At 46.6% G+C, this 12,674-nt stretch overlaps 1 protein-coding gene across 2 annotated transcripts in view; it reads right to left on the bottom strand.

The window, feature by feature from the left end:
• Positions 1 to 74: 74 nt before the first annotated feature.
• The window catches only part of LOC126575688 (uncharacterized), a 29,976-nt gene continuing 17,376 nt past the window's right edge, over positions 75 to 12,674 (bottom strand). For both annotated transcript variants that reach the window (XM_050236501.1, XM_050236502.1), the window contains exons 3-6: positions 6,579 to 6,639; positions 4,331 to 4,402; positions 775 to 1,023; positions 75 to 497 (exon numbers count right to left, since the gene is read on the bottom strand). In XM_050236501.1, the coding sequence (XP_050092458.1) occupies positions 326 to 497; positions 775 to 1,023; positions 4,331 to 4,402; positions 6,579 to 6,639 (554 nt within the window). In that variant the 3' untranslated portion in view covers positions 75 to 325. The remainder of the gene's footprint in view (positions 498 to 774; positions 1,024 to 4,330; positions 4,403 to 6,578; positions 6,640 to 12,674) is intronic.

Below are 12,674 nucleotides of genomic sequence, written 5' to 3'. Positions count from 1 at the left end.
ATTTAAACGTTATACGCGCAACATTAACGAAAAAAAAAGTACTTCGCCATCTAAGTCGCCGTCTTCATCCACCCGGACGCCCTCGTCAGAACACCGTAGCAACAGGCACCGTTCACTGCTGTCTGGCTGCACTTTATTCTTATTTCTTTTGTTCTATTTACAAGATTGCGGAAATTTACAACATCGACTCGTTCTATTTAATCACATCGCAGTCACAATCGTTGTCCAACTTTTCGTAGTTCTGGTTCGTGCATCTCCTCACGCTTACGGCCGCCGCCATCGCCGTTGCCTTTCGTCCCGTCACCACCACCACCCGTTGCTCCGGTCAAATGCCTCCCGTGTGCAGCGCAACATCGTCATCGTCCTCATCGTCATCATCCACATCCACATCATCGTCATCGTTCACATCGTCATCGCCCAGGTCATCGTCGTCATCGAGGCTTTGGCCCGGTTCCGGCATCGAATCGTCTACCAGCACATCCGATAGATTGTCGTACCTGTTGCGGGTGAGGAGAGAAAGCGAACGCGGCTGGTGGGTTATACTTTCGGGATACTTTTGATGTAGAGCACGTGTCCGGCCGGTCGACCGGTCGGTCGTGGGCATCTTCGACCGCACCGAAACATGCAGCGAAGCGTGTCGAGCGAAGGTAAAAGTTTGTAATTGAATTTGCCTACTGGCCATCATCACCAGCAAGTTTACTGTTCTGTCTGGCAGACCGGGGCTGGTTAGCGAGATTTACCGGCCCCCTCGTCGGACTGTCGGTTTGCGCTTACCTGTCGACCTGTTCGTCGAAGTGATTGAGAAGCTCGTCGTCTTTACTGTGCGGCCGGGACTTGCACACCGTTAGCAACCGCAGCATCCCCAAACCGATTAACAGTCCGCCCGCCACGTGACTCAACCAGAGCCGATGGGGCCACAAGATCAGCGCTACGCCTAAGGCCACGTACGGAAAGGTTAGATGCCAACCGCCACAGTACCGACACACACTCCAGCACTGGTAACAGCTGGACGAGTAATCGTTGCTGCGAGACGAGAGAACAGAAATGCGCGTTAATGATGTTTTGGGTGAGTAAGTTAAAAGAAAACTTTTTAATGTTAAAAAGACAGAGCATTGCTACATCCTATTGAAAATTTTAATCTAATTCCGTATGCTTAAAGAGTATCTGCGTCCGTATTTCATTACATACGCCTGAAGAATTGAGGTAACATTGCGGTCTCTCCATCCTATTATGAATACTTGAGGCTACGAGCAACCATTCTGGGTGTATCCGCATTGCACGACATTTAGCTGACGCAGATTTTACCGCACAACACCACGTGGTGTTGAGTGTAATTAGTTGAGGTCAACCAGCAATCCTCTAGGGAGCTGCGTGTTAAACAACAATATTTATCGCCGGCAAAGTCTGTCGTCTGTTGGCATCGACATGAACTGCTTGCTTCTCGTTGCCTACACCAGACTTCATGTCGTTGGTTTTAACGACTCGCTGATTACCATCCCTGATAACGATTTAAGTAGCTCGCTTACATATTGTATTCTCTTTCTCTATCATCTCAAAACCACACCCAGACCGAGCGGTGACTACAAATTAAATTGTTTGAAGCCGGCTAATTGAAACATTACATCCAGCCAGAAACTTCAGCCCCCAACGGTAGGCTGCCACCAGACCGGTAGGTGGGTTCAAGATTTCTCCCGGACTTCTTGCTCTACTTCCTGCCAGCCGCAAGCTTCATTCAGAGAAATTTATCGTCTCAAAGAAAGGGGCGCCCCCCTCTGGCAGCCAGTGACCAGCCAACCAGTTAGCTGCCAGTTGTTGTGCATCCGTTTGCCTCCGTCGGACTTTACACAAAAGGGCACCGGGAAACAGGAAGTAGATCGATGATTTATCCCAGGGAGCGCAGCGCACAGACGACGGAGGAACTATGAACAGAGCCAACCGAAGCGAGCATAAGTTTGTTTCGTCTTTTGTTTTGTGAATCCGCTCTCCGTGAGGACCGTAGGAATCCCACTGGTGCGACGCACGGTTCAGCGGATTGCTTTCTCTGCAAGCGCCCAAGTGTGTAAAGTTGATGGACAGCGGGCATGCATCGGTGATCCGAAACCGTTGTCCTTTTTAGGCGAGCCGATGTGATATGCTCTGATTAAAAGCATTCTGTTGTACGGCCTTTTCGACTTTTCGAAAGCTACAATCGCGATTAGAAAGCAGTGTGATTTTTATTTGATTTGTGTGATCGCAAAGTCTTGTAAAGTATGATGAAAGCATAAACTATGCAGCTTATGGTACTTAATTTCGTATTCACGAAACTTCAATTCGAAATAAATAATTCTCTGAAGTGGCTATGCCTACTTGATCTTTCAGTAATTTAAAAGGCCTATACTATTAAACAAAACTGATAGTCGACATAATCCAGCGAAGGAATTACTGTAGAGCATTTTAACTGTTTTATCTCAACCCATAAATCTGAATATTACACTGACTACCCTCGCAGCTAGTATTTCTAGTAGAATGTGTTTCATTTACAGCCCAGAAAGTGGCTATCTTTCTCTTCTAAACAGAACGCAACCATGCGTCTCCACCACTCAGAAGGAATAACAAACGGGTCCCGCGAATTGTCCTGAAGTGTACGCGCACACGAACTGTTTGCGATCTTCTCACCCTCGAGCGTACAGCATTTGTCGTCTTTTATTGACTCGCCTACAGTTATCTCCAAAAGAGACAGACATCAACCGAGGGAGAAGAACCAAAGGTTCCATGGATGCGCGTGGAAAGCATCTGTGTTTCCATAACTTCGCGCGACCGCGATAAGGGGCGGTCTGTTGCTCGAAAAAGGAGGCCATAGATTATCTGGAACCTCACACCGACACGGTCTTTCGCAACTTCGTTCCGTCACCGAAATGCAGGACGAAAACTCGTAGCCCTACCACGCAGGTTCTGTTTTTGTTTATGGCTCTTTTGGCCTTAAACAGTCACATACAAGCGGCTGCTGCAACCGCCTCCATCAACCCCGGTTCCGGGTCCTTCCGGGAAGAATGCCCGGGGAGCAATCCGAACAACAATAACCCCACCGCTTGTCTGTGTACACAAACAGAGGTGTAATACACTTAAGTGCTCATGCACACATACACGCAGCAATCAGACATACATGTTCAGACATTGTTTATGCAGTTTTATGCTACAGGACATGGGCAGGAAGCGAATCTGGTTGGTCCTCATTTTGCAGAGGTCCCCCCCCTGGAAAGTGATGCACACGGGAACCACCCAACAACAATAAAACCCTCCAGGCCTCCGGGCCGCCAGCACTACTATCGGGAGGGAAATGATTTACGAAAAAGCCTGAAACACGGCGCGCCGGCACAACATACGGTCGAGTCCTGGGTAGTAGAAACGAACACACGCGCGCCGCCTGCTGCTGTAAATGCGATGAATGAGTGAGCAGATTTAATGTTTTGTTAAATCTACCGGAAGTACAGAGTGCAGAGCTACAGGAGCCATCGGTCCGGCCATGGTCGTCTGCGAACTGGACGGGAGGAAGCGGTGGGACGGCAGAGGTGGTCTGGTTGATGCATGGCATTGTCAGTAATAACTAGCGCTCTTTCGTGGCCGCTTCCATTCACAGACACAGACAAATCAACCTTAATGCAGTATCGTACCGGAACGAATTCATAGCCTGCTTGCAAGTCGCCGTAGTAGGTGAAATGCTCGTTTACTACACGGAGCTAAAGGATGCAAGGATAAAGCGGACGTCCAGGCCGGTACGAAACTGGCCTACTTATCGCGCTGCGAAACAATAGCCATTCTTCATCGCTCGTGTCACCTGCACCTGTCAAGTGTTTTAAATCATGTTTTGCATATTAAGTACTGAATGGGAATTGAATTTCCACGCTACACCGCAGGAGAAGCATAAATCTGCATCTGCGATCCCTGCGTGGCCTCAAGTCTCGCAACTCCTGAACTTAATCTGATTAAAGCTTTAAATCTCGCCTGTGCCGATGAGTCTGTATCTGATTTTACGTTTTATTTTTCTCTCGCATCCCTCTCCACCATTTGGGACCTAGCTAGTGGACAGAGAGGCGCGGCCACATAAACCACTCACCACCACGGTTCGGTGACCCCATTTCGCGGACCAAATCGTTCCCCGTCGACTGCAGCCGTTCGAGTTTCGAACTACACAGAGTTTCTTTTTTTTCTTCCTTCGCTTTGCTTTCTGTCTTGCCGTTTCTAGCGTTTTCTTACAATAAACTTTACTTCCGGTGCCAACTTGCAATCCCTAACCATCCTGTCCTTGCTGGGGGGGAGGGGGAGTCAGGGGAGGTCTATTTTTAAAACTTACTTTGTACACAGCACTATGAACAGCGTGAAGAGCCATTTGATTTCCAGTAAGAAGATAGCTACGGAAGCAACACTGAAACGAGAGGGTTAGAGGAAGAAGGAGAACCAGACAGAAGTTAAAACTGAAGCAAGCTTCCGGGCCAGATGGATGGCAAAGGATGGAAGGAAAAGCATTAAACAGCGCGCAGGGAGGGGGGGGGTGGAGGAAAAAACCAGCGGGTTTATAAATAAATGAAGAGAGCGCGTCTGTGGGCAGAGTGGACAAAACGAGTGGAGAAACGAGTTCTCTTTCTTTGTGGTGCGCGAGGTCCGGAGAGTCCTCCGGGCCCACGGGGAAATAATGGGAATGTAATGAAAAGATCGGTTTGCCTCGGGTTTTTCCCCTGCAGCCCCTGGTGTACTGCCACGATACGAATTCCGTGCTTTTCGCGTGTGAATCCGCGGCCCACGATGCAATTACGGAATGTTTGAGCGCAGGCTGGCAACGCAAACAGTGATGAATGCCAGAGGGATCCCCGCTGAGGAATGTAGTAAATTTTATTCTTTTAAACAACTTTTGCGCCGGTGAATCTGTCGCCACACAAAAGTACTGGATGCTGCACACCATTTGCTGGTTCATTATGGTGATGCTTGTGAGAAGTGCATCAAAACAAAAGCGGAGTGGTGGTTGGTGCCAGTAGACCGCACCAATCCGTGGTCATGGTCATGTTTTGTCGGTCTGTTCACCACGATAATCGTTCCTAGTGGCATGGGGATCAAGGTGCTACCGACAGGCACAGGCACAGTACACAACACTGGCCCCGTGTGGAGGCACTCGACATTTAATTAATGATGATGCGTCAAAGATGCAGCAAACAGCGTGTACAACACTGATGGCGCACATCGCATGCTGGCCCCGGTTGGGTGACCTACGATATCGAGGCAGTGGCTGTGTATTAGCACACTTTAGGATAATGGCACTAGAGTTGTGGTTGCGTACGGTGCCTGTTAGGGGGGGTATTTGCTCTAATGTTTGTCAGATTAGTTCAGAATAGTGTAATAACAAATATTTAAACATCGCCAAAATATATGTTAGATTATCAAAAAATTAAAGACAGAAAGGAAAATCATTTAAACTCATTAAATAGAGCAGAATAGAAGAACGCCAAAACAACTTTAATATGTCTAAAATAAATAAATTTAATAGTAAATAGTCTATCTAGGATCAGTAGAACTTTGTTAAACTAAAATATCAAACGAAAGTCCAATGATTAGGAATCGACAAATCTATCGTCTACACAATATCATGCTTCAGACAATTAAAAAAGCATAATAAAACGTCAAAAGTAGTAGAGAAAATAACAAAATAAAAATCAGATACATAGATACGAAAATCAAATAGGAAAACATTAATTGGAAAACAGATATAATTTCCTTCGGTCGCTTTTTACAGCTTCTAGCTTCAGAATGTTTTTTTTTTTTTGTGAACTGATTATCCCACCGAAGCCAGATATCAATATCATAGAATAGCAATTTTCTATCGACCGCTAGAAGGCAGCGTTAGAAGCCAGCTCATATTTCAACTTTAGAAATCAGAACCAAACCGGGACTAAAATGGATTAAAAAAATAAACAGCTCGAATAACATTGCATAGAAGTAGAAGCGTTGAATCCAGTGAATGGTTTCAAAAGACATTTTGCCGCAGCTAATGCAGCATCTGTCCCGAAAACTGCTTACACCACCAAGAATCTGCGACGGTCTGTGCGCTGGTACAAGCCTTTTCCGCAGCAGCAGTCTCTGCAGCCACTGCCGCTGGTACCATGTACGACATCACATACCAAGTGGACCACGAAAATTGGCCCCAAAATTATCTGTTAACGATTATCGTTGTGGTACCGTCGTCGGAGCTTCCTTTTGGAAAATGGTAAAAGTCGAGCCACAGCCAAACGGCTAGACAAGTGTTTCGAGAAAACAATTACTGCAGCACCGGAGTCTTGCACGCCTTCTATATCGTTCGGATGCACAGCACAATTACACAAAACCACCGGACTGACCGAGGCAGGAGGTAGACTCTGGCTAGACTCTGCAGATTACCAAATGCCGTTGGCCCGGCTTTTCCGGTACACGGTGAACAGGAAGCAAAACGATCATAGCCTTGTCCAGTCGAGTCCAGTCCAGTGCAGTGGGTACAAGGATGGGACAGGGATTTTCCACATGCACAAGCCGGGTTTAGCGTTCGGGATGTGCTACGGTGCGAGGAAGGAACTTACATAATATAAACACCTGCAGTGTAACCATGGACCATTATGTCTATGCCAACGCCACTGACCACTGGAAAAGAGTGAAATAGAAAAAGGAAGAAAAAGATTGGTTAGCATTGGGCACGATGTTAAGAAATCGAAGAATTGACCTAGCTCCGTGTCCCCTCTCACCGAAAGGAGGACACCGTCCCCAAAACATTCAATCGTTAACGAGCTGGTCGGAGCTCGGCGTGTTCGGTATGTTCGGTGTAGCTCATGTAGCAACCACTCTGCACAGGTTTGCTTCTACTCTCGTGAAAACATCTGTCCGGAGATAGCGCACACGAATGGAGCAATGTAAGAATGCTGGTACACGGGAAAGAATGGCAGAAAATTCAATTCAAAACAGCCGAGAGAGCGGGAACTGACAGAACTGCTACACATTTTCACTTCTTCGCCCGACGAAACACTGATGGTCGTACCTGATGGTAGCGCACGCTGACGGATTGTGACTAAAAATCAACATTCAGAGCTACATCAGTCCGGTGGACGTGCTCGACCAACCGACAGCGTGGCAAAGAGAGCGAGAGAGACCACGGGAAAGCTGTAAGCCACTCTCGAACGCACGTAAACGTAATTTCAAGTTTGCTATTGCTGCTGACCGACCGAATTGACCTCTTGCGCACCACGTGGTCGCCGTGGTACGTTCGTGGTTCGGTTTGGCCGGTTGGTCGGTCGATGAGGAATACTTGTTCTACTCTTCGCTTTGACTGGCACCATTCTCGACATCCATTTTCACGAATCCCCTTTGACCGGGGAACAATTCTTTCGGGTAGGATTTAATTTCTCCTCTCCGTGTTTTCGTTTTTTTTCTTCTTCGTGGTTTTCCTTGTTAGTAGATGCTTTTACATTTGTGACCAACCGGCGCCGCACTTTGCTAAGCGATAGTTTGGTTTTTATGTAGCCAAAAACCACCAACGATGCGCCAGTTGTTTGTTTGTTTTTTGTTTTTGGGCTTAAAAGCTTTTGAACAGATTTCATCCAGGTGCGAGTGGATTTGGTTGCAGAGGCCACACTGGTTAGCTGGCTGGCTGGCTGGCTGGCAAACAGTACCGTATCGAACGGAACCGATTGCATGATCCAGGATTATTGGCCGTAAAAAGCACTCAACCCATCGACAACATTGTTGACGTGCAATGGACGAACGGACGACCGAACGGATGCTGATGGCCCTGCCAAAGGACGACGGACGTTCGTGTTTGTGCCACGTGCGTGCAAGACCTCAATGTAGGCCCAACATCGACCGGCTGGTAGGCAGCCAGGTGTTGGCCATTTCGTCGTCGCTTGTGGCCGAGAAGGTGTGCGATAAATTTGGGATATTAAATGAACGCTCACGCACCACTGCTGCTGCTGCTGTTGCTTTATGAAATGGTACTTTAACATGCAAAACGCACCCTTATCGAACCAGAATGTACAGAGAGAGAGAGAGAGAGAGAGAGAGAGAGAGAGAGAGAGAGAGAGAGCAAGAGGGCAACCAACATTCCATTTAGCATTCGGAATGGAATCAAATCTGTTCCCGGAGTGTTCATGTTGCTAATGTTTATGCTGTTGCTGCTGCCGCTAATTCCATTTTCACACATTCCGAGCATTACTCTTCCGGAACTTATTGTTTCTCAAAGGAAGGGAAGGCACGCGTCCCGGCTGGTACGAAACAAAACGAACTGAACCGGCGAGCACATCTCTCCAGGGATCGCATCTGTCAGCTTCCCGGTCCCAGTGTGGGCTGCACTGCAGCGTAATTAAGTTTTGATGACACGAGCTGCAGCTCCGGACAGATTTTTGTCCCATTATCCCACCCCCGGGGTGGTGGGCGAGGAGGATTGCGAGAAATTAACGTTTTTAACGCTCGACAGCTGGGGGTCAAACTGGGCCAGTCCGGAAAACAGACCAATGCGCGGCGCACAGAGAGAGAGAGGGCCACTAGGATAATACGGAATGCTAGCGAACCGAGAATCCGAAATGTATCCGAGTAGTCCTCGGAATTTCGTTTGATCGTTCCGTGGGTTTCAGCAGCAGCAAAAGCAGGCGAAAGGAGTGGCTTGGGTGGCGGTTTTTGGGCCAGCGAGTTTTGACATCCCCCCGTTCGAGACTGAAAGAGGGAGGGAAAGGATACTCTAACCAACCGACCGACCGGAGGAGACAACGGAGTCCTATTGTAGAGAGTTGGCAGGCATCCAGGCGGTGGCATTGTGCGGACAAGATTTATGCCCTACATCCGCGTTTGGTGTGCTCTCTGGCATTAGCTTCCGTCTCCCAACAAGAGAGATTGTTTCTTTGGGTCCCGCGCGGGGCAGACATTGAGTGTTGAAGAGTGAAGTATCTGTTTTCTAAAAAAAAGGGTTCGCGAAGGGAAGGCAAATTTAATATGCAAACCCGGCGTCGGGATGCAAAGTTTTCGCACAAAGTGACTTAAAGCGTCTCATCGCATCGCATCACGGGGTCTGTGACGTTTGAATGAAACCCTCCAGCGCTTCTGCGATATGCAATTCCCTGGGATAGTGTTCCCTGTGTGCGCTCACAAACGATTGCCACGCCAGTTGTGCCACCCGGAGCATGTGTTGCACCATCGCGAGCGACACAGTGTCACGTGTCAACGTTTCACTTAAATCAAAATCACTTAAACACACGCCACAAGCCATTTTCATCGTCATCATCAGTAGCAGGAGGAGTAGCAGCAAAGGATGCTAACAGTTGTTGGGTTGCGGGGATGATATCAGCTCGAACTTGCTATCCTTTTGCGCGCAAAATGCAAAATCGCTCACAAGGCATCAGCAGAGAGGAGATGCGAGGCTGGCAAATATGGTTTGGCGCAACCAAAGGCTTCCGAAAAGTTTCATTTTTCTCTCGCTTCGTCACGCACTTGCGTGTGAGTGTGTATCGAACCATAAATCATTGGATTTGTTACCGAAAGTCCCCCCCCCCCCCCCCCCCCCGTGAAACCTCGGTGGCGCTGGTGATATGGTGCTCCTCACTCTCTCACCCTCGATGACGATATATCCTCCCGTCAAAAAAGGTCGCTACCAAAGCCGAGCCAAAGGGCAAAGCATAAAATATAGTAAATAGAAGAGCCAAAGCGCCCAGAAAGGGGCGGTCGGTCGATCAGGCGACTGATTTATGCTTCGTGTGGCACCGCCAAAAAACGGGCAAGCGCGAAACACAAAGCGGAACAGCAAAAAATTGAAAGGAAGAATAGATAAAAATCGTCTTAAGTGTTGAAAGATCGTCCTCCCGAAAAGTAGGGCATCCCATCAGATCTGATAGCTAGCAGCGAGCGAGCGGACGAAAACAGTGAAAGGATAAGCGTTGGAACTGGCCCCAACCGTGTGGCCACCACCGAGGATGCACCAATGGTTCCTGTTGCGTGGTCACGCCATGGGCAACCGGGCAAACCGCATTCCCGTTAATACAACCGAAACGGTGGTTCGTGGGTTGCCAGCCATCCACGCACCACAAGCGGCCGCTGACTGCAGCTGACACTTGTTGGCACATAAATAATGGAGACGCACCCGAACGTTCGCGTTGTCGTGGTCGTCGTCAACCAAGACCGCACGTGATGATAGCAGCAGCAGCAGCAGCAGCAGCCTTGTTGTGAGCGCCCACAATTTGTTCGATAAATCAATGGAAGCCAAGCCCAATGAACCGACCATTTGCACATTTGCAGTGCACCGTGCTGCTGCCCCGGAAACACACATAGACAGATACTTTTTCCGGCCGATTGAACGGTGCTGGTGCTGCTGGTGGTGCTGCTCAGTGAACTGAGCTATTTACTGCTGGGGCTAAAAGGGCCAGCACGAAGAGAAGAGGAATTAAGGATCGGCCCTTTGACGGAGAGATGCGAGGATAAATTAAATTTCTGCGTTCATCGATGCGAAGGAACTTTCGATAATCGTTTTCGACCGGGCGGACGGTACAGATCGTACGCGTTCACTTTGTTATTGGAATGCTGGCATTCGTGAGGCGGGTTCACGCTAGTGAAGCGTTATGCGCAAGGGATATTTACCCTCGTAGATGGGAAAGCTATAGTTTTCAAGGATATTTATTTCATTGAGCAATGCGGGGACTTAAATCTGTCTCCGGGCTTAAATGATATCTGTGCGAAGTAAAGTGTGTCAAATATTTCTTCCTGTGTATCTATTTGATCGCTTTCCGCTATTTGAATTACTTTACAATATATATAAATCATGTATAATTGTTCTGAAATTAAACTAAAGTCGAAAGAAATTGCACATTTGCTACGATAATGAAGGAAAATTCTCAGAATAATCTATCATCGTATAACGATATTCCAGCAGCATTGCACCTTTACTAAATGTAATTCTTATTTCTCCGAAATACCATGTGAATGTTGACAGTTTTATCCCCTAATGGACATGTATCTCTGTATCATGCACCCGAGAGCTAATCTGAACCGATAATTAAAAAAACATGCGATACCATGCGCCCCGTTAGAGCGGAGGTCCATTCCGGACAGTTGACCCGGTCAAATGAAATACCGATAACCGGATTCCGGACAAACATTGCTTCGCTTATAGTAGTGTTATTCCAATTATGCGAAACAAAATATTTTGTTGCAAGGATTGTAAAACAGGGAATTTCAATCATAAATTCTCGCTACTCTTTGGACTGGTCGTAGATTAAACACATGATGGACAGGCTATTGATTTTAATCGTTTTTAGGAACAGTTGCAGATCAATGTTATTAAAAGGATAATTATTTTATGCTGTTCGTGAGTGATATCTCTCTCGCGATCCATCCTACTAGGGATAGGGATTGAAACATTTGTTTTCATATTCATGCTTATGCATAAGCATTTAATCATTCTGTAAGGAAATCATTCTGAAAGGAATTCAGTATTATTATTTATCAATTTTCTACATAATATCATAATGTGTGTATGTGTAAACCTTTAGTAATTTTATTAATACAACAAAAACCTCTTCTAACACTACTTAAAAATAGTTTGTTTCAATAAGCTATTAATTTGTGAAGCCATCGTTTAGCTCTACAATCCCTCTCTCTCTCTTTTCTTTATAATATTGTTGTCATTTAGTTCACGAATGTGGCAAACATCATTTTATCTTATGTACCGGTTATACACACAGTATATCGAATACTGCTAAAGCTCAACTTGTGTTTATTATGTAGGTTTTTTTTATTTTTAATTCCTCAACGATACAAAACCCGACAGAGCACATACCATTTTTATTAAGCAAAACTTATCAACTAATGCAGCAAAAATTTCGTTCATTAATTGCCTCATTCTGACTCACGAGAGAATGGTTTTACTCGTTTTACTACTTCGCTAGAGTTTGCAGATCCCTACGGAGCGTTTATGCATTCCAAGTGTCTCCTCGTGGAGGCAACCAGCTCCCTCAGCTCTTTAACGATTACAAGAAGATGCAAGCAAGAATAGTATTATTTGTATTGTATTGAAACTTCCTTCAATCGTTAGAAGCTTGTTTATGGATATGGCTTATTTGAGCGCGCTCATAAACGTTTACTGGCAGCCATAAAGTAATTGGCCTGATTGGCCCTTATCGCTCTTGAACTGCAGTGAACAGTAAATGCTTTGCCATAAACATCCAATCGAAGCAACATTTAACGCCACGCGTGTCATTATCACTTAATGTGGAGACAACATTCCGGCTTTATGGTTCCGCGGTCCTCCGGGAAAAAAATTGTAAGCTTGTAAGATAATATTTCATAGCATAGCAAGGTGGTTAAAACGCAAGCAGCACTAGTACACAAACATAATTAAAATTTAAGCACCATAACAAAACACTGCAACTGCGTGAACCAACCACAATTAGACCCGCGACATGGCAAACTCCGCGTGGTGGAACTTGGAAACTGGTTAAACAAATTCAAAAGAAAGCCTCAAGCTCACCGTCCGCCATTAGGCGTATGTGGAGCGGATCATAATTAATGGCATCTTTTCGCTCACTGCTTCCAGACCGCAACTCTAGACACTAATTAGCGTTCCTCTGTCCTGCGAATCCACAAGCAAAAAAAAAAGCGTCCAGGCACCGCGTACAACATATTATCTTTGAAACAAAGCGACCACC

The sequence above is a fragment of the Anopheles aquasalis genome, chromosome 3 (assembly GCF_943734665.1).
Source record: "Anopheles aquasalis chromosome 3, idAnoAquaMG_Q_19, whole genome shotgun sequence".
Lineage (NCBI taxonomy): Eukaryota > Metazoa > Arthropoda > Insecta > Diptera > Culicidae > Anopheles > Anopheles aquasalis.
The sequence above is the reverse complement of the archived record's forward strand: the minus strand, read 5'-3'. Positions and strand labels throughout refer to the sequence as shown.